At 29.9% G+C, this 23,011-nt stretch overlaps 1 protein-coding gene across 1 annotated transcript in view; it reads left to right on the top strand.

Moving 5' to 3' along the window:
* The first annotated feature begins 16 nt into the window (after nt 1-16).
* LOC111680799 (sodium- and chloride-dependent GABA transporter ine) overlaps nt 17-23,011 on the top strand; it is a 26,971-nt gene continuing 3,976 nt past the window's right edge. The window contains exons 1-5 of the mRNA XM_046949071.1: nt 17-3,262; nt 7,145-7,379; nt 18,145-18,329; nt 21,714-21,848; nt 22,427-22,434. Of these exons, the coding sequence (XP_046805027.1) occupies nt 2,188-3,262; nt 7,145-7,379; nt 18,145-18,329; nt 21,714-21,848; nt 22,427-22,434 (1,638 nt within the window). The 5' untranslated portion in view covers nt 17-2,187. The remainder of the gene's footprint in view (nt 3,263-7,144; nt 7,380-18,144; nt 18,330-21,713; nt 21,849-22,426; nt 22,435-23,011) is intronic.

Here is a 23,011-nt window from a genome sequence, read left to right as displayed (position 1 = left end):
GTTTTTTCTCTGCGTGTAGTGGTTTCTAGTCTATTTCTATTATACATTATTTGCATAATCGTAACAAATAATTGTGTAAAAAAAATTCGAATAATTTATAACAACTTTATTTAAATTCTTCCTGTCTTTCTTAAAAACGACTAATTATACAAAATAGTTGAATGTAAAAATAAAAAAACTAAACAATATAATGGCCCCATCGATCGTTGCGTAACTGAATGCATGAACGTAATCGAAATGCAGAATAGGGATGAATACTAAAGTAGTGACAGAAAATTCAAAAACTGTGATAGATAACACAGGTTAACAATATTTAAAAAAGGTAGAAAATCGTCGTTATCGAAATATAATTTGAATCGAAATTAATTATTTTTATATTACACTCCTTATTGCTAATCTGTCAATATTTTACACTAATGTTCACATCGTGTAGTGTCAAAGTTGTTCTTGCAAAATATGAGAATTCTATCTCTAACTATTGTACTTGTTTTACATAGGGATTGATCTTAATTTACATGGGGTATTTGACCCAATACTGTTAGCCCGCACAGTTTTGCCTAAAATATTCATACTGTTACTAAAGTGACATTTTAAATCGCTAGAATTCCATTACATACCGGATGATCGAACCTAGAATTTATTTAAAAATTATAAAGTTTTCTTATACACTTTTTACAAAATAAGAGCGGACCTTATTTCGGACCTAAAGACAATTATGAACCGATCATATTAAAACTTAATAAAATAAATCACATTCATATAAAAGTCGTTGACGTTAAATTTTATTGCTATAATGATATTTTAGGATTAATTATAATTGTTGTTGTTGTAACGTTCGTTTAATACAGCTGTCGCTGGGTTGACAATCTTTGGTCGAGTATGACTAGGGTCGTTCCGAAGTGTAGATACAATTGTCGTGGAAACAATTATAATTATAAGTTTTAAACCGATTTGCTTAAGGAGCCTGTTCATGTCGATTCATTTCGACATTATTGTTTATAAGCCATTTTTAAGTGTTAAAGTGAATTTTTAGAAGGGAATTTATATGGGCACTAGGGTCGAAAGTGATCCGATTTTACAAGTTTATTCATAAAATTTAAATTTCATAATGTCCATATTTGACTGATAGAAAATATTAGTTTATTGTTTTCCTCCCTATATAGTTCGATCCATAATTGATTCGAAATCCCTGATGTTAATAAATAGTCATAGTCTTACACTTATATACTTCTAAATAATACTGCCGATTCTTGTAATGATTGGACCTCATTCGACCGCCTAACCCCTATACAAAGTCCCCTTTAGAAAATCACTTGAAATTGAATAATTTACCTTTAAACATTAGTATCACGATCAAATTCAGAACAAATTACTTTAAAGTAAACAGAAATACCGTGAAACTCCCAAAAAATCATCATCCACCAATGTCTGTCTCCAACAAGTCTATCTTTTCATATCGAACATAATTCATTATTTAATTCAACGCGACAAGATCAAATCAATAAAATATGATAAATACGAAAAAATGCAATAAATTATAAAAAAACACATAAAATAACCCTTAACTTAATTAAGTGCAATTAGTTGTAATCGTTTATAATTAAAAAAATTTTATGAAAATGTGTAAAATATTAAAATATAACACAAAAAAATTATTTGCATATTTATTTGTGTGTAAAATATTTAATCAAATTATTAAATATAAAATATTCATGTCTGGCGAAATATTAAAATAATATTAATTAATAAAAAAAACAAGAAAAATTAAATGAATAATGTGGACCAGCAAAAGGTCAAACTAAGCAAACCAAATACTATACGGTGGGACAAACAACAAACAAATGCAATGTGTCATCAAGAATAAACACAAAGTTATAAACACGCAAAATTAGAACAATTTTAAAAACAATTAAATTTTTTATTAGACAAACTAAAACACAATACAAGTGAATAAAAAATTTAATGAAAAATTACTTGAAATACAAAATAATTAAAAGAAAATTTAAAATTGTTTATAATTTAAATATTTTAAAAAAAATTTTAGATAAAAATGAAAATTAACAAATAATAAAAGTAATAAAAACTATAACAAACACCCACCAACAGTAATTACTAAACCAAATATAAAAGGGACAAGAAAAAGACTGTAATAGCAGCAAAAACGTAGCCCACCCAACAACAACAACAATGGAAATGAAACCTAGTGATAAACCAACCACAAGCAAAGCTGCACAATCGGAAAGAACACAGAGCCCAGCATCACCAACTTTTTCAAAGACCGTATCATCACCGATTGCTCCCATGAATATGGGCTCTAAATCACCGTCTACAGCATCGTCTACCACCAACACCCCTACACTCGGACAAATTGGCAAACAGGGATCGATGAATTTTCGACACAGTTATCTTTATGACAGTGATGCTGATGATCAGACATTTCTATTACGCACCCCCTCAATACGTTCTCATAAATTCATTATAATACCAGCCACCTCAACTATGGTACAAGATAAAAAATTTCCAACTGCTATGTCAACAACATCATTGACATCTCTGCAAAAACTACCCCTACGATCGCCAACAAATCAAAATCTTAGTGAATTAATAGCCACACCATCAACACCAACCCCTTCAACACCATCACCGAAAGCTTCGATAAACAAATTCCGCGCACAACCAACGACAACTACAACATCTACATCACCATCGTTATTATCTCGGTCGGATGTCATTCATCATCAGTTAAATGTGCCCGAAACGAGAAGAGTAAAACCGACAGCATCTAATGTCAACACAAGTGTTAAATTTACAATTGAGGATTATGAATCTGATAACGCCACAGATGCAACAATGTCAGCAACAACAGCAGCAGTCTCTACAACAAATGCCCCAACAACAATGGCCAAATCATCTTCATCTACACTGGATGCATTGTATTCATCAAATATTCCTGCAATCACATCAATTTATTCTGCCAGCAGCAACAACAACAGTAATTTCACACTTCCATCACAATCAACATCAACACAATTATTGTTGTCATCTCCATCATCCACCACATCAGTCTCACCGCCATCATCGGCTCTCACTAGAGCCCAACCGTCGTCCAGTGTGCGACCTGTCTCAGCCCTATTAGTTTCATCATCATCAGCTCATAATAATTTTGCCAGTGGCATTGCCAGTGCCAACGGTACTCCATCATTGGGAATTGGTTTGCGACCACGTAACGATCGTAACAGCAGCATGCGTTCTGTGGTATCAGGTAAGTAGTTATTGAGTGTGAATCGGAATTTTAAAGAGATTTATTATTATTATTTTTTTTTTCATAGTTTAAAAACATTATTTAATTTAATTTGTATCAATTGTAAATATTTTTATGTTGAGATTTAATCATATTGCACAGTGGGTTAGCTGTTGAAAAGTGACTAATTTAATTTAATAAAAGCTAAATAATTTGCAAGAATTTAAAATTTATAAGTGACTTTTAAATTAAATTTAGTATAGAATTTCGTTTTTAGAAACTTTTTTAATAGTCACTATGGCCCTATATATTGACTTGACCTAAGAATGCTATTTTTTTGAATCATATCACAATTTCCAAAAGAGTTTTATATTGAAATGTGTTCTATTAAGAATCGGTACTCTTACAAGTTGGCAGAGATTTAGATTCATACAAAACTTGTTTATTTTTGTCGAAAAAACTCGAAAAGTCGAAGTCGACTATTTTGTTCCAAAAAAGTCGATAACTCGACTATCGTCTATGAAAAGTCGAAAAGTCGACTTTGTAAATAAAAGTCGAAAAATGTCGAAAAGTCGGAAAGTCGAAAAATCGAAAAGTCAAAAAGTCAAAAAGTCAAAAAAGTCGAAAAGTCGGAAAGAGTCGAAAGAAGTCGAAAATAGTCGGAAAAAAGTCGGAAACAGTCGGAAAAAGTCGAAAAAATTCGAAAAATTCGGAAAAAGTCGAAAATAGTCGGAAAAAGTCGAAAATAGTCGAAAAAAGTCGAAAAGTCGGAAAAAGTCAAAAATAGAAAGAAGTCAAAAAAACTCAAAACATTGCAACAAATAGAAAAAATATAAATAAAATTTTTTTATTAATAATAATAATATAATGTTAAATGGCAACATTTTAAATTTACGCTTCTGGCAACTTTATAAATTTTTTACTCTGGTCGGAAAAAGTCGAAAATAGTCGAAACAAGTAGGAAAAGAAAGGAAAAGAGCCCTGAAGCCGCGGTATTGATGGCGTCTATATGAATGTCATTTAAAGCTGCTCGTACACGCAGAGAAAAAATATAGTTGTGGTAACCATAATCTAAGAGCAATATATTATGGTTAGAATTATGGTTAAATTTAAAACATATTATGATCATTTTTACTATCAAGAAATATCATATTATGATCATTATAAGTATAAAAACTTATCATATTATGATTAAATATAGTTCGAATATTTCATCATAATATAGTGATAATGTGATGTTGTAACATCATACTGTAGTTTCAAGCAACCACATTATGGTATTATGTAATCATATAATGGCTTTAAGTGATCATATTATTGTTTCAAGTAACCATAACATTACAAGTAGTCACAGGTCTTCATGTAACCATATTATTGTTACATTTTAAACATAATATTGTTAATCTTATGTGCTCGGCGTAAAATGTAATTATTTGTTAATTTTCTTTTAAACAAACACAAAAATTCCAGTAGATTTCTTTGTCCAAGTGCTGGCGACTAGCGCTTGCTTCTACATACTTCGAAATCTACCTTATAGATCTAAAATCACGCCTTACAGCGGCATAACTTTCCAGAATTGGTCATAAAATTAGTCCTAAGCTTGCTCCACCACTTGGGCATATTTCTACAACTAAAGCATTTATAGAATAAATTAATCCTAATCATTTTATCAATGAAGCCGGAAATATAACTCGATATGACATCGATCTTATCTTTGGTTTCCATACAACCAAGAAAATATATGGATAACCATAAGTGGGGTTATAGTTCAAAGTACTGTATTTAAAGTATTGAAATCGGCATGGGCCTTATGAGATCAGATTTATACATGTTGAAAGACATTTTATAGTTGTTCCAATTACATTATTATCTCTTAAGTTTAGCTCTGTTTAAAAACGACCTAACTGACGGCCTTTAAATTCTATGGTCCTTTTTCAACTATTGAGGTTGTTTGTGCTAACATTGAATGTTAGAAGGCTTCTTCATAACACCTTCAAAACATAATATGGCTTCCAACTTAGTCGAACATTGTTGAGAACTTATTCCATTTTGATCTTCAAGAATCCTTGAAAGGCAAGCCTCCAAATTCAGAGTGTATAAATTCTCTCACCTTCACTGTTCATGTCAAAATGCACATTTAGAGTGACAATAACAACGGCCTTTGTTTATTTAACGGACATCGCTTCAAATTAAGAACACATTAGTTTTATATGTATTTGATTTTAAAAATCTTTAAGTGTGTCTAAATAAAACTATAAATATGTACATGGGTCACCCACATTATTTTCCATTTATAAACTGCTAACAAAATCAAATTAAATTGAATGCATTGTGTTCTTATAAATGGATTTATCTTTAAAAATGCTCGTACAGCAGATCGTTTATCATTATTGCACATTTTCAATGTAAAAAGTAGAATGGAAATAAAACGTTTAAACTATAAAATAAATAAAAAAAATGTTTGTCAGATGATTCAAAAAGAGATTCTTAGGGGATACGATGATACTAAGTACCAGGGTTGGCAAAACTGGTACAATTGTACTTTTTTAAGCAATTTTGTCTTTAAAAGTACAATGGTACATCAATGTCCCATTTTTTATAATTTTAAACAAGTAAGACCATATAATATCCTACACCTTTTACAAAAATAAAATGTGATTTAGATTGGGGCTTTTTCGTAGGGTCTGGGTTTATATGAGACCCTAAAATTATAGAATTCGTGAGGGTCTTCATGACTTCATGTCTAGGTTTTGCAGCTTTTTGTCGAGATACGAGTATATTAAAAATAATTTTGAACTTAAAAATTCTATTCGGCGGGTTCATGTGTATGGGGGTTAGGTGAAATAATGGAACGATCTTAACCATTTTAAATTTTCAAGAGGTTACGTCCCTGGGACAATAGAAGATCATGTACCAAATTTCATTGAATTATCTTTAAAATTGTGACCTGTAGTTTGATTACAAGGTTTACATGGACGGACAGACGGACGGACATAGCTAAATAGACTCAGAAATCGATTCTGAGCCGATTGGTATACTTTAAGGTGGGTATACAATATTATTGTGCGTTACATACATCAGCACAAACCCAATATAGCCTCCCCACTAAAGTGGTGTAGGGTATAAATATGAAATTATTATTATAAAAATGTATTTTTTAACACAGAGTTTAATGAACTCCCGACTTCGGTCAAATTTGTACTATACTTCAGAACAGGATATTGTAAAGAACCCTGTGAGAGATAAGAGACAACATTTAACAAAGAGAGTTCTTTTTAGTATAACATTCTTTCTGATCGCTATTCTATTCTTTGGAGTAGTAAAGGACTAGTCGTTTGTCATGTTTATAGACTATTCATAGTAATACATAGACAATTGATTGCTTTGAACTAGACGTTTAAAGTATTTCTGAATTAGTTTTTGCACTAAGTAGTATAAAAACTCTTTATACTAGTTTATAGACTTGTTATAGACTACCCCCTCATCTATTCTATACAATTGCTTATTGTCATGCCAATGGACAAGTACATTGACTACGGTTCTACAAATATTGATTAGTTTACTGAGTGAAAAAGTCGGTTTGAAATGCTTTTGTTTCGATATTTTCAGACTCAAAGCCGTGATACACGGTTGTCAGATCTTACAACGTTGTCAGTAAAATGTTCAGAAAATATTTAACAATAGACCGAACTTACAATTTTTCTTTTGCAATGTTGTTAGAAAAACTATTACTGACAATATTGCAACACAAAATTTGTAAGTTGACACTGTTATTTGACATTTTCTGCACATTTTATTGCCAACGTTGTAAGATCTAACAATTGTGTATACACAGCATTAGTTATAGATTTGTTTTTTAATTGAATTATCTTTATATTAAAAATATGTATTTCTTTTTTACAGCCTATTTGTCCGATCCAAATGAATTAACAATCAATAGTTTTATTCAACAAGATGCTGACTCGAGTTCCTATTTATATCGTGATAGTACAGCTAATCAAATATTTTCAGATGTAACATCAGTAAGATCTTTAGCATCGATTGGCATTGGATCGACAGATGGTCGAAAAATTGTGATAAAAAGAGTGCCACAAACACCAACGGAGCTTTTGAATATTGTTAATCCACCAACACCACAGTAAGTAGATCTTTTATAAATTCCCAAAATATTTGAAAAATTGAAAAATTTGACCTATGAATTTCAAACTCTCTGACTCCGACGATTCGAAACTTATGATTATATTTTCTAAATTCGCACTTAATTGAAATTGTGCTCAAAATCTTCTCATTAGACAAGTGTGAGAAGTAAATAGCAACACGTGCTTATATCCAAAGTCTTAAATGCAAATTTTTAAACAAATTTAGCAATATTTTCTCTAAAGAGAATATATTTCCATACTTAAATTTTGGATAAACAAAATTATTGACCATAAAATTAGAGTTAAATATTTTAAAAAAATATAATAATAAAAAATTAACACATCCATTGAATGACCAATATAGCACGATTTAATATTTATTTAGTTTAAAAATAAAGAAAAACAAGTCGAAAACAAATTTTTATTTATTATTTTTATTTTTTTGTTGGTAATCAATGAATATATTAAAGCCCTACATTTGGTCAAAATTATTAGAAAGAATCGTCAACATATTCCCCTAACATAACGAAGTATAACCATCTAGAAACTATGTCTGTAAAACTAATACTCTGTAATCTCTTTAACTGGTATACATCCCCACACACACTCTAGAATGTGCCCCAATTACCTTCAAAGACTCCAATTTAAAAGTGACCTATTATAACTCCTAATAGAATACTGAGACTACGACAATCTAACCCAATAGGTATTTTGGTTGCCCTTGTAACTATTTATAAACAAAAAATTTAGACACTTAATACGCCCTACTATTCAAGAATAGGATTCTAGAGTCTCACAAAACCAGTTCAGATCTGAGCATCTCTCGGGCACTTCATAAGCTACCTCATTTTCCATTATATCAGGCTGGTAGGAACTTCATTCGACAGAAAATCTGAATGATTACGTTTATATAAGACCTGGTAGATCTCTTCTAATAGTTGATCATATTCAATACTTTCATCTCTACTGGGAAACTCTATTTGGGTTGAGACACCAAAGTTTTAACTAACGAGAACTTAAAAATTCTGAGTAAGTTTGTTAGCACTACACTTGTAGCATAATAATAATTAATGGGTAGTAGTTTTAGAATTATATTCAATGACGCACATGAACACCTTTATGACCCTTTAATACATCCTAATTACTTATTACCACACGGTAACGGTAAACGTGGACCACTTATCTTTCAAACAAAACGTTCTAAAGTACTAAACCCGAAACATATACTATTTTTCTGAAAAGCGGCTCAGTTCCTCCGTACCAGCTGTGGTTAAACCCAAATTCGCGGGAAGAGTAAGTGGCGGTTCAAAGACTGATGTAAGGTAAAGTCAATATTTTGGGATATGTTCGGTGACCAAGCAACAGTTACCCCACAGAGAAGTGACTGTGGGACTAAGCGTTGGAAATGAGTTGGTATTTATTGTATATTGAACGGAATAAATGTGAGGTACGGCTGACCCAACACCACCCGTATACCTATAATGAATGTGTCGTATGTTTTTCTCTCATGAATGCGTCGTATGTTTTTCGATCATGAATGTGTCCTATGAATGAGATGTGTGCTGGGTTATATGATGATGGATGAAAGGTATCATATACTAATGATACCATTGAATTTTCCTTCCTTGTCCAGATATGTTCAGAATATACTCTGTTCATATCAGAATTACCACAGTGTGTTCCTATGAGTAAGAACAAAGTCCTCGGCTTATTTGATGGATTAGTACTTCGGTCCACTGGTTACGTCTCTTGGTGCTGTTGCCGAATCAACAGAGGCCATCAATTTCAGAGATTAGATAGCTCGAATACTTTAACAAAGTGCTTGTGCATGGACCGGTCAAATCCTTGTACAAAAATTGCCACCTGAGTTCTTCATTGAAGGATTCGTGGGCGATAGTGGCCGTTGTCAAGTCTACCCAGTTGATGAAAAAGACCACCGTGGGGTAGGGCACCATGCCAGGTACTCACGTAAAACACTCGACATTTATTCATTCATATGAACATTTAGAGAATAACGGTCGTTTATCTGAAAAACTATACGATTTTTAAAAATTTTTCATCGATTACATAAAAATTTTAATCAACAATTAGGGTAGAAGGGGGATCATTCGCCATAGGGGCACATCTTTCAATGCGAATAACTTGAAAACTGAGAAATCGATTTTATCCCATTATCAAATTTTGTTTTCGTTTATCGATTATCTAACATCTCTGAAAATTTGAAACATTAACTTTACATATGATGGGAGGCAGACATAATTAATTGTTTTTCAAAGGGCTGTGAAAATATTTCACTGTGTGAACTTTTTATGCTAACTTTTTTAGTTTTTGTGATAGAAAAAATATATTGGTCAGTATTAGAATGTCATGGATGGGGCGGTATCGCCGTTTTTGGTCAGTGCGGAAAAGTTAAAAAAATTTGTACATGAGGATGACAAGGGGAAAGATTGAAAGGAATAAAACTAAAGCCAACATATCTAAGTATCTGAACCAAGAAAAAAAATTAAGAATATGTATTGTGGTTTTAATTTGTGGCCGCCTCAAAAAAAGTGGTTATGGTCCCCCTTCTACCCTATACATCTGGAAAACTATTATAGTTAGAATCTTCAAAATTATTAAATGGGTTTTTATTTTGCTTTTAGAGTAGCAAAGCACTCTGGGTATAGCTTGTAATTTATAAAGTTTAAGCTCTGTTTTCTCTTCTTCCTTCTTTTAGTTTTCTTAACCTAAAGTTTTAAAAGAATTTTAAAATTATGAAAACTTAATAAAATGGAGATATTTGGATTCAGCTGTACTATAAAAATTTTTCTTCTCCCGGAAAAGAAACAACATTTTGTATTTACTTCATTCTGAATGGTTTAATCCGATTTGAATCAAATTTCAGATTTAGTAACAAGTAAAGTGACCCACAATTTCATATTTCTAAATGTCAGAAATTCCCACTATTCTAAATTGATTCTTTTTTTCAATAAACTTATTTTAAAGTAATTTTGACACCCTAAATCAAATATAATCGAATTAAAGTATATCTTATAAATATTTATAAGATTTATATACTTTATTTAAAACGCTAATACTACGCATTGTAGAGCATTTAAATAACACCATTTAATTGTTTAAATACACAAATCAACTGGTAGTTAAGGAAAACAGAGGTTTTTAGGATCTTGAAATTAATTTGAATATTTAGTAGTCGATAAACGTTGTATTTAAACGGACGGGCTCCTCTCAGGTGCATGTAAAAGTGAAACCCAAACACAAAACAAATTTCGGCCCAAAAAAGAATAAAAAGCAGAAAGAAAATAATTCCTTAAGGCAATGGCTAAAAAATAATGTATAGGAACTAAAAATTCAAATTTAAAAATATAAAATTGGTTAAATTGTAAAAAATCAATATAATTAAAACAATAAAGGAATTAAAAGTTTAAAACCCAAAAAAATGCCACCTCGCATCGATTTAGAACGTTTGTCCTCAAAATATTCGGAACAATCATACTCGCGTTTTCAAAGGGTGGCTAAAATGTAAGTGTCACAGATAAATTATCAAGATATAAAATTTACAATTTATTTAAATTTTTTATTTAAAAAATTTACAAAAAAAAAATTTTTGCTAAATTACTATCACGTGATTTTTAGCCAGTAATGAGAAAATATCTCAAAAAAATAAATTGTTATAATTTAAAATTATAATTGTGGGATTGGTTATTTTTAGTTTATCACAATTTAAATTGATGGTTATTTATTTATCATATATAATACATATATAATTTTTTTTTAAATACTGGTTATCGAACTATTTTAAATATTTATTTATACAATTAGCGCGTGTATTTAAGTTGATAATGAAGGGGTTTTAAACATCTATTACTAAAGCGGCGTTGATTATTAATCAAAAAAAAAGGTGTTAAAGTTGTTAATACTATATAAATTATTTAAATTATATTATTTGTCTACTATCTACTACTAATACTATGTATTTTAATAAAAAAATATATATATATATATATTACATAAGATTTATTTATTTATATGTTTGTGGTTTTAATATCATATCATACATTTCGAGCTAATCAAATTTCTTTTTAACGGATACGGATAAATTAAAATGAATAAAAGATTAACTAATTGAGGAAATATTTTCAAATATCACATGAATACTTTGATTATAGATTATTGAAAATTTATAATTGAAAATAATTTTCCATACAGAGAAAAAATAAATTCATATCTGAAATGAATTTGGTAATAAATATTATGAATCGAACATGACTTTTTTTCCCCAGAATATTAAAACTTCATTATATATATGAATTTGTACATGAAGAAATTTTTTAAAATTTTTATATTTTTCTACAATATTTATGAAAAAATTGTAAAAGAAGTCCATTATATACTAATATGTTTACATTTTTAGTAGATAGTAATCCTATATTAGCGAATTTTTTACAATAAAAAACATAAATTAAAATGTTGAAAAACAAAATTTTTAACAACAAAAACAAGTATGAATTTATAGTCGGACATTGCCGACCATATGATACCCTACACCAGTCAGTATGTTAAAATTTTGAATTTTTTAAATAAAGCATTTAATTTGTTTTATTGTGGAATATTTTTACTTATTGTTGACAAAAAAGAGAGATTTTGTACAAGAAGGATCATAGGGGAGAAGGGGTAAATATGGGCCTATCCTTATAAATTTTGGTAGATGAATTTACGTCTACTAAAAAGTCATTTATGTAGATTTAAATCGTTTTATAAGTAATTATAAGTTAATTTTCTGAAGGGGAGTTTGTATGGGGGCTAGTGTAAATGAGGCCTGATCACAATAAAAATTTGTATTGTCAATTATTGTTCTATAAAACTAATTTTTGCTGATTTTCGTTGACATTATAAAACATTTAACGTACTTATGAGCCTAAAGGCCAGATTCGGGGGGTACGGTTGTATGGGGGCTAGGAGAAATAATGGACCGATTTCAACCATTTTCAATAGCAATCGTCCTTGAACCAAAAGAAGAGTATGTACCAAATTTCATCAAATTATCTTGAAAATTGCGACCTGTAGCGTGCGCACAAGGTTTACATGGACACACAGACAGACAGACGGACATAGCTAAATCGACTCAGAAAGTGATTCTGAGGCGATTGGTGTACTTTAAGGTGGGTCTAGGACCAATATTTTTGGGTGTTACAAACTTCAGCACAAACGCATAATACCCTCCCCACAATAGTGGTGTAGGGTATAACAAGTATTATAATCGGCCATTGCCGATTAGAATTTATAATCGGCCATTGCCGACCATATGATACCCTACACCAGTCAGTATGTTAAAATTTTGAATTTTTTTTAAATAAAGCATTTAATTTGTTTTATTGTGGAATATTTTTACTTATTGTTGACAAAAAAGAGAGATTTTCTACAAGAGGGCTCTTAAGGGAGAAGGGGTAAATATCCTTATAAATTTTGGTAGAGAATTTACGTCTACTGCAAAGTCATTTATGTAGATTTTAGTCGTTTTATAAGTAATTATAAGTTAATTTTGACCTTCAAGTCATTTTCTGAAGGGGAGTCTGTATGGGGGCTAGGGTCAAATGAAGCCCGATCACTATAAAAATTAGTATTGTTAATTATTGTTCTATAAAACTAATTTTTGCTGATTTTCGTTGACATTATAAAACATTTAACGTACTTATGAGCCTAAAGGCCCGATTCGGGGGGTACGGTTGTATGGGGGCTAGGAGAAATAATGGAGCGATCGTCTTTGAACCAAAGAAAGAGTATGTGCCAATTTTCATCAAATTATCTTGAAAATTGCGACCTGTAGCGTGCGCACAAGGTTTACATGGATACACAGACAGACGGACGGACAGACGGACAGACGGACATAGCTAAATCGACTCAGAAAGTGATTTTCCTATAAATAAAAGAAGTAAGTTCAAATTTCATTCACGAAGATATTTTAAAATGCGTATAAAACAGTAGAGGGGGGATAATTCGCCATTGGGGCACATCTGCCAATACTGAATAACATGAAAAACGAGTAATCGTTGTTATCACTTTATTAAATTTTATATAAAAAGATCGAAATAAGATTTTATCAAAGTTTTTGGTTTAGTTTACTAATGAAAAATCTGCCTCATACTCGTGGCGTATTTACCCCATGGATGGAAAAATTAAAATGAATAAAACTAAAACCAAAATATCTACGTTTTAATTTGAGAACGAATAATAAAAAACAATGGCTATGGTCCCCTTCTACCCTACATTTTACCCTATCGTAACTGGGCCTGGTGCCTCAAAAAAAGGTGGCGTATGGTCCCCCTTCAACCGTACATGCTACTTGGCTATAAGTGGTGACATGTGGACTACTTTAATCATAACTCTGGAAACTTTGCTAGCTTGACACAAAATATGTCGTAAACTTTAAAACGCTGATTCTAGATAGAATGTTTAGGTAAAGCGGAACTCCAGCTGGAATGGTTCTAAATTGTAGGACAAAGTGGGCCTGGTGTTCTATATTGAAGACCCAAACAGAGGGGGGAAATATACACGCCTGCTACCAAATATTTCAATAATATTAGTTGTCAAAGTATATACATACGTACGACAACACTACGTAATGTTGATAACGCAACGTTGTCGACAATTCGTTGTCAAAATCTAAATTTTATAAAAATTAACAAACTCACTATTGACAATGGATTATGACAACGATGTTTTTAAAAAATTTGGTGTCAATTTGATACCAGTCGTGTATATTTTCTCCTCATTGCAGAAACAGAAATATACCACTGTTAACGAAATCATAACACAAGCATCTACAAGCATCACCTAAAATTAAATTTTTTATGTTGCCGATCCCAACAAAAATAAAACGAAGTACTTTCAAAATAATAACATTTATCACCACTTCAAAAGTAGCACTAAATGAATTTGTTCACTTCCAATGAAGCAAAAAATATCCAATTTTGTTTAAAATTTAAGGTATTTTGTCACAATTTTTTTTAATTTAACTAATTATACCCTACACCACTTTAGTGGGGTGGTTATATTGAGTTTGTGATGATGTTTGTAACGCCCAATAATATTGGTCCTATACCCACCTTAAAGTATACCAATCGGCTCAGAATCATTTTCCGTCTGTACCTCCATGTAAACCTTGTATTCAGACTACAGATAATTCGATGAAATTTTTTACATGATCCGGTCCATTATTTCACCTAGCCCCAGTTGTATTGGGAACCCCCTAATAGGGCTTGTAAAACTGGTAATCAAACTAAAGGTCACAAATTTGGGAAATAATTCAATGAAATTTGCACATGATCTTCTATGGTACCATAGACCACCTAGCCCTCATATAACTGGACCCGTCGAATAGGGCTTTTAAGTTCATCATTGAAAAAGGTGAGAACTCATAAAAAGGAACTTTTGGGTACTTTTTCGTTTTTCAAAAGGTACTCTTTTGAATTTTCCATAATATTGAATCTAGAAACATGAAAATAAGCATGTAGAGCCCAAAGTAAGTTATGTAAAAGAGGATTTTTTGGTTCTGACCGTTTTTTCTAACAGACCGTGGTGAAGGGTATATAAGATTCGGCACAGCCGAATATAGAACTCTTGTTAAATTACTATTTGTAGCACGGTGTTATTATTTATTCGGAAATGTAAGAATGATTTTTATAGATCATTTTACGCAGTCGTTTTAACTAATTAACATTTGCCGCCTAAATTTAATTCAACATACATACATTTGTTTAAACAAATTACTCATCTATTTACACACAATTTAACACACATTTTACATGGAAATAAATTCAATGTGTTACAATTAATTAAAACATGTTTATCATTGCATAAATCATGTAATTAATTTAATTTAATTATAAAATAATGACAAAATATGTCTATAGAAGTGTTACATCAGATAAATAATATCGAATGAAATATTATTCTTATTATATTGTAAAGGGAGTAACATTTTTTGTGGGTATTATTAAATGTATATAAACAGACAAGGGTATATAAATAGCACATATTTTACACAATTTAAATTATGTGTAAGTTTTTCGTAAGAAATTTCTTTTCATCACCTGGGCTGATATAAAATTAAATTTTGTCTGCAATTTTTCTACATCCAAAATAGGTCAACGCAGAGAACTCTTACAGTTCAAAGACGGAACTTGACCTCCTATTAAAAAAATATCGGGCTATTCCCCTATAATTTAATTCTTTTGTACAATATTAAAATGTTCATAAATTTTAATTATTTACTTTTTTTATTTAATAACCACATGTTATTATTACAATTACGTATCTCTGTATCTATTGTTAAATAATCACAATTAATGAATGAGCAAAACAAAACAAAAATATAATATAAAAAAATTTTTAAAATAAAATTGTTACCAACTTTTGAAACAACAATTGAATTAAAATAATTGTAAATATACACAATTATATTTTACACATTTTAATGTGTTGACAACAATTAAATAAATAAGCTTCGTTGAATTAAAAAAAAACAAACGTGTGATCAGATTAATTGAGAAATAAAAGAAAAAACTTTCTTATCAGATTCTCAATTAAATTTTGATTTAAATATTAATTTATTAAATGCACGTAATAAAATTTAATGACAATATTACTTTTTATCTTAATAATTGTTTATATTTAAATTTGTTAAATTTAATATTTGTTTTTATCAAAAAAATGCTACAAAGAAAATTTTATACTCTCAAAAAAAATTAACATATTTTGGTTTAAAACAAATAAATCTAGACTTCTATAAAAACAAATATTATGGACTCGAGACATTATTGTGTTTTTTAATAATTATCGAATCCATTATAAATTATTCAATTCATCATTTTAATAAACATTAAGGTAATGATTAATATGGGATTTTTTAGAAAATACACTGCACAGTGTGGCAGAATGTAAAAATTTTTCTTCTAACATAAAATTTCGTATTAAATATTCCCAACAAAAAAATACTTTAAAAGAAGCGAAAGATGAGTAGAATTTACTCCATGGAAGTACTGAAAAAGACTTGAAGAAGTTATGATTTTACTTAAAGGTGAGTGCCTAACCCCTTTATAGTGGTGTAGAGTATAAAAACGGTAGGTTCAAATGGGAGGAGTTAGAGGCCTGTGGTTTTTCACAGATTTTAACAAGGTTTATTTGACATTTAAAATGAGTAAAACCAGTTCACATTTGAAACTAGCCAAAAGTCATTTGTTACATTTCACAAGGGTCGGGGCCTTATGTACCTTATTGATTCCCAAAGAAAAAATCAATTGAATGTTTATAAATCGATTAAAACCCAAGATATTTACAATATATATTAAAACGACTTAAATTATAAATCACTCTTTAGAATTCTGAAGATATTTGTGGAAAAGTTAAATTATGGACTTTAGACTAGACTATAGACTAGACTATAGACTAGACTATAGACTAGACTATAGACTAGACTATAGACTAGACTATAGACTAGACTATAGACTAGACTATAGACTAGGCTATAGACTAGACTATAGACTAGACTATAGACTAGACTATAGACTAGGCTATATACTAAACTATAGACTATACTATATACCAGACTATACACTATATTATAGACTAGACTCTAGACTAGACCATAGATTTTACACGACTGATCCTCATAAAATTTTACATATAGGTTTATAAAGGTGAGATAGATTTTCTGAAGATGACCCTTTATGTTTGTGGAAAAGTAAAATTACGATTCTATAAAAGCTTTTTATGTCAATGCTATATTGGAACATTATACTTAATTATAAACATTAAAGTAATTTTCTGAGGAAACTTTATATTGGGGATAGGGTCAACTAGAGTCTCATCCTTATTTAATTTAACAAACAGAGAGATTGTAGTACCTATGGAACTACAATATATTCTACAAAAATTTCGAAAATTATGAACCCAAAGTTTTTCTCTTAGCTTTTCTGGCATGAATTTTATAACATAGTTAATAGACAGTCCTTCGTTGAATTAATGACAAAGTTTCATTAATTTTATGAATAACTGTTAAGAGAAATAACAGGCTCAACTCAATCGTAAGAAAATGAAGAAGCAATTTAAATTATTATGGTTTAAGTATTTGTTTCGATGAGAATTTTTTAAGCAAATACAAATATCAGGTTACAAAAATAACAATTGTTATGTATTTATTTTCTTTAACATTTAATAAAGGTTTTATTTGAAGAAAAATTATATTTTAAAATAATTTAAATATTTTAACACAATATAGTCAAAATGGCTGTTTTTTGATTCAAATAAATGAGGTTAGTTCAAAAAGAATATTAAATAAAAGAGAAATAAGGGTGATGGCTAATGGTTATTTGGATTAAAGATTAGGTATGTTACTTCAAGATAGCTATGTACTTAAGGCGGATATATTAAGGCTTGTCACATATTTGACAGATGTCTATTAGGTATTTAAACGTAGCTCTATATCAAATTTAAAAAACTTCTTTGACTGACCTCGTTGCAAAAAATAAATCACATTTTAAATAAAAGTATTAATACCTTTTTAACATCAAAAACAGACTCTGTCGAACAAAAAATGTTGTAAAATATTTTCAAACGCACAGAATTATGTGATCTATCGGTTCGGTTAAACGCTTTTCTAGTCTCTAGTATTGATAATGCCATCAAAGTTAGTTATACTATTTGTAGTAAAATTAATATATATTTAAAAATAATATTAAAACTAATACATTAATTTTCTAACAGACTACCCGGCGTCGATGATGATGACGATGACAGTTTAATGGATATGTCTGATGAAACATCTAATTTAAAACCCAGAAATCAACATTGGGGCAATAAAATGCAATTCGTATTGGCATGTATTGGTTACTCAGTGGGTTTGGGCAATGTTTGGCGTTTTCCTTACATGTGCTATAAAAGTGGAGGAGGTAAGTTTTTGTATATTTAAATTCAAAATTAATTCTTAATTCCCACGTTAATATATCATTGGAATTTATAACAAACATGAGTATTTAAACTATAAAAAACAATAGAAAACTGAAAACAGAAAAAAACGCTTAAATATTTAAATACTAATTTCCTTTTACATTCAATTGTTTAAAAAAAAAGATTAAATAAAATCTATATGATGTTACGTATCAAAAAAAATATTATAAATTTTAAACATTTGTCCAGAGTAACAAATAGTATGATGATACATGTTGACGTAGTGTTATTATTTTGTATGCTCTTTTTTTATAAAAAAACACATTTTGTTTTAGAAATCTGAAAATTTGGATCAGTTATCTTTGGAGGCAAGAAACAAATTCTAAAGATTATCTACAGTTTCCGCTAATTTCTTTTTGTAGTAGATATCACACAAACTCATATGTGACACAAAGTACTTTACTTTAGGCAAATTTATTTCCATCAAACATAATATTTCATTTTATTTTATTAATTTTTTTAACATACAAATATCACATCAGTTTAAATCCGTTGCGAAATGAAGTGCGAATGTCATAAAATAAAACTTTGACAAATTTGTCATCTTTGTGACATTTTATTTTAAAAGGAAAACGTTATTGCTACAATCAAAGAAATGATGACATCCGATGAGCTCAAAAGAAAATAATAGAAGTAACAATAAATTATATATGTTTCATGGGTAAATAATTTGAAATTATCTTGGTTGTGGTAAACAATTTCTTTATAACCCCTATTAAATCGATTAATTATTTATAATCTGTACATTTCTCGTATGTTAATTGATTGATCCTTTCCGAAATTGGTTTACAAAAAAATTCTTTCGTGTATTTGATAACTCTTAAAAAAATTGACTGTACAAGATGTTATATTTATGTTTTATGCCAATATCTTTATAGACCCTAAACCACTTTAGTGGGGAGGGTATATTGGGTTTGTGCTGATGTTTGTAACGCACAATAATATTGGTCCTATACCCAGTATACCAATTGGCTCAGTATCATTTTCTCAGTAGATTGTAACAGAGATAAAAGTCGAAATCGGCGGGGGCTGGCCGCCGATAATATTTTGAAAGGCGCTGATAAAGATTGGAATGGCACATGTATTTCGGAAAATAATTTCACCAATTTGAACGGAGTTTCCACTATCTTAAATTGAAAAGAGATGACACACAATATTGTGCTAATATTAAAATATAAATGTCAATTTTCTGCAGAAATAAGTTATATAAAGACAGGTTCCTATATAACAGACTATTATACAGACATTTTTCAATATAATAAACGCTTATAGGGTCAATTTTTGCAGGTAAAGTTAAATAGAGCCGACAATTTAGTCGCCGCCGTTATTTTTTATAACAAGCCGCCGCCGCCGATTATTTTGCATCGGTTTGTATTTCTGCCTTGTAATCAAACTACAGGTCGAAATTTTGAAGATAATTCAATGAAATTTGGTACATTATCTTCTATTGGCCCAGGGACGAAGTATATTGAAAGTGGTTAACATCAGTCCATTATTTCACCTAGCCCCCATACAACTGAACCCACCGAGTATCTCGAAAAAAAAGCTGCGAAGCCAAGTTCTATGCTAACCTTGAACCCACTTGAACTTTATAATTATAAGGCCTCATTAGAACCTAGCATTCAACAAAAAATGGCCTAAGATTATCTAAGGCAAGGTTCAATTCAACTTATATACTTTATTATGAAAACTAAATCACATTTTATTCGCATATAGGTGTAGGGTATTGTATGATCGGCCTCGCCCGGCTATAACATTTTACTTGTTTTTTTTTAATGAAATATGTATATGATCAGTAATGGACCGATATGTGTACTTTAAGCATATTAATGACGAATGTTATCCAGATAGTTGGGCGGTTATTATATGTTTGTGCTGATGTTTGTTTTAGTGAAAGTGAATTTTGACCTTCAATTCATTTTCTAAAGGGGAGTTTGTATGGAAGCTAGGGTCAAATTATGGCCGAAAATTTTATAAAACTAAGTTTTGCCAACTTTTATTGACATAATACAATATTTAACGTAATTATGAGCCCAAAGTCCCTACTCGGGGGGTACGATTGTATGGGGGCTGGTCGAAATATGGGACCTATTTCAAACATCAACCTATTCGGGGAGTACGATTGTATAGGGGCTAGGCGAAATACTGGACCGATTTCAAAAATGTTGAATAGCATTCGTCCTTGAACCTTGAAAAGTATGTGCCAAATTTCATCAAATTATCTTAAATCATCTGTAACGTGCGCTCAAGAACACATAGACAGACGGACAGAAGAACATAGCTAAATGGACTCAGAAAGAGATTCTGTGCCGAATGGTATACGTTAAGGTGAGTGTAGGATCAATATTTTAAGTTGTTACAAACTTCAGCTCAAACGCATAATACCCTCCCCACTATAGTAGTGTAGGTTAAAAAAATAGCGTTTCCCAAACATAATGAGGATCGTCACATGTTTGACCCTAACTTCCATAAAAAGCCTCTTTTAAAAATTAGTTTTTTTATCAATAAATTGCTTAAATACTTTAAAATTAAGATAAAATTCTACATAAAAGTTTCTTTATGAAAAATAAATATTTTTTAAAATATACTCATGGTGTAGGTCAATATATGATCAGCCATGCCCGACATTCATACACTCCTACTTCTTAATAATGAAATATGTATGTTCGTTTACGTTCTTTTGGAAATCGTATTATTGGCAAAAATCTGAGTGATTTTCGGAAAATAACGTTATTATGGACCGATCTGAAAATAATACCATTGTAATTTTATAAATTAGGCTTCATTTCAAAAAACAAAATTTTTCGAGATTTTTGGTGACTTTTTAGAAGATTTTTTTATCAGTGTTTTCTGAAGTTAGTTATGACGGTTTATGAACCAATATATAAATTCAGATTGAGATATCGAAATTTGTATGAACGAGAAGCCAATTTTCGGAAATATATGGGGTAGAGAAAATTTTAGTTCCATTATTATGATTGTGAACATAACTTATCCATAGTTAAAAGAAAATTTTGTTGGTAGTTTATGAGATATACGCTGAAAACTCGATAGGGACCAAACTTTAGGGCTAAAGAACCTCATACTAGCCCCTTCTGGAATAGAGTTTAAACCGTCATAGGAATTGCCGACCATATTTCACCCGTTTTATTGATTTATACATGAAAAACTGAGAGCGAATTGCAAATAAGAATCGATCCTCAAAAAATATATATTAACATAAAATCGTTACAAACCAACGTCCTGATCACAATACGACCTGACACGACCTGACACGAACTGCCATTAATTGTGTAATAAATTTATTAATTTTTTTTAATTTTTAGGTGTTTTCTTGGTTCCTTATTGTATTATATTGATTATCTGCAGTATACCGTTGTTATTTATGGAATTATCAATTGGCCAATATACAGGCAGAGGGCCCATTGGTGCTTTAGGGCAGTTGTGTCCACTATTTAAGGGTAAGTGCCAAATAATCATAAGCTATAATCAAAAATATAAATAATTGATGTATTTTTTTTTTAATTTGCCTCTCTTGATTTTTAACATAAATAATCTACAATTATCGATGTTAGTTGTTACCATGATCTAATTATGTCTAAAATACAAATAATATTTTCACTCTCTAATACATATATGATTTATATTATCGTAGAGAAAAGAATAGTGTAGAAATTTTTCAACCGTATGCTAATTAGTAAATTGTAACAAAGCGGAAAATGTGGCCGCTGTAGTACTATTTTATTTGTAAAACGGTCATAATAAAATAAAACAAATTCAAATAGACAATCAACCAGGAAATAAATAAATATTTTTAAGTAACAATAAATACGTAAAAATGTACAAATACATATGTATGTATGTAGGCGTTAAATTTATCTATAATGACATCTAAGGGATTTAAAAAAAAAACAAATTGAAAAATAATACAGTAAAAAAATTAATTATTCATTAATAAATACCAACATTTTTAAATGTTTGTACACACCTTGTTTTATTTGCAAACAATTTAATTCCAAATCTTGTTCCATAAACTTAGTGGACTATGTAATAGTACCATAACGATTTGAGTCGCATTAATTAAAAAATTAAGTTAATTAAGCGTAAGTCATAGCTCATTTAAATTAAAATAAAATTGGACTAAATATGGCCAATGGTATTAAAACCATGTCATTTGAAATAGAAATATTTCTGATGATCTGCAAAAATTACAGAGTAAAAATAATGAAAATTAACAAAAACAAGTTAGAGTGCTATATTCGGCTGTGCCGAATCTTAAATACCCTCCACCAGCTACTTCTATGTTATTACTTTTCTAATTGATCAAATATTTGTAGAAATAAGTTTTCTCATGTCTTTAATAGAAAAAATCCCAAAAGTTAAATCTATTACAATTCCAAGATTCATTGAACATTATAAAATTAGTAATTTGCATGTTTGTATGTGTGTGGAAGATTTATAGATTTTCAAAATACAAATACATATATAATTTTGTTCTACACAAAATTTTGGTTACCACAAATTGATAATGCTCTTTAAATACGGTTAAAGCGCTTTTAGGGGCTGGACCTAGTATAAGAGAAATAGAAGTATACAAAACTATTATTTTTGCCAAATTATGTAT

The sequence above is a fragment of the Lucilia cuprina genome, chromosome 2, assembly GCF_022045245.1.
Source record: "Lucilia cuprina isolate Lc7/37 chromosome 2, ASM2204524v1, whole genome shotgun sequence".
NCBI lineage: Eukaryota > Metazoa > Arthropoda > Insecta > Diptera > Calliphoridae > Lucilia > Lucilia cuprina.
The sequence above is the reverse complement of the archived record's forward strand: the minus strand, read 5'-3'. Positions and strand labels throughout refer to the sequence as shown.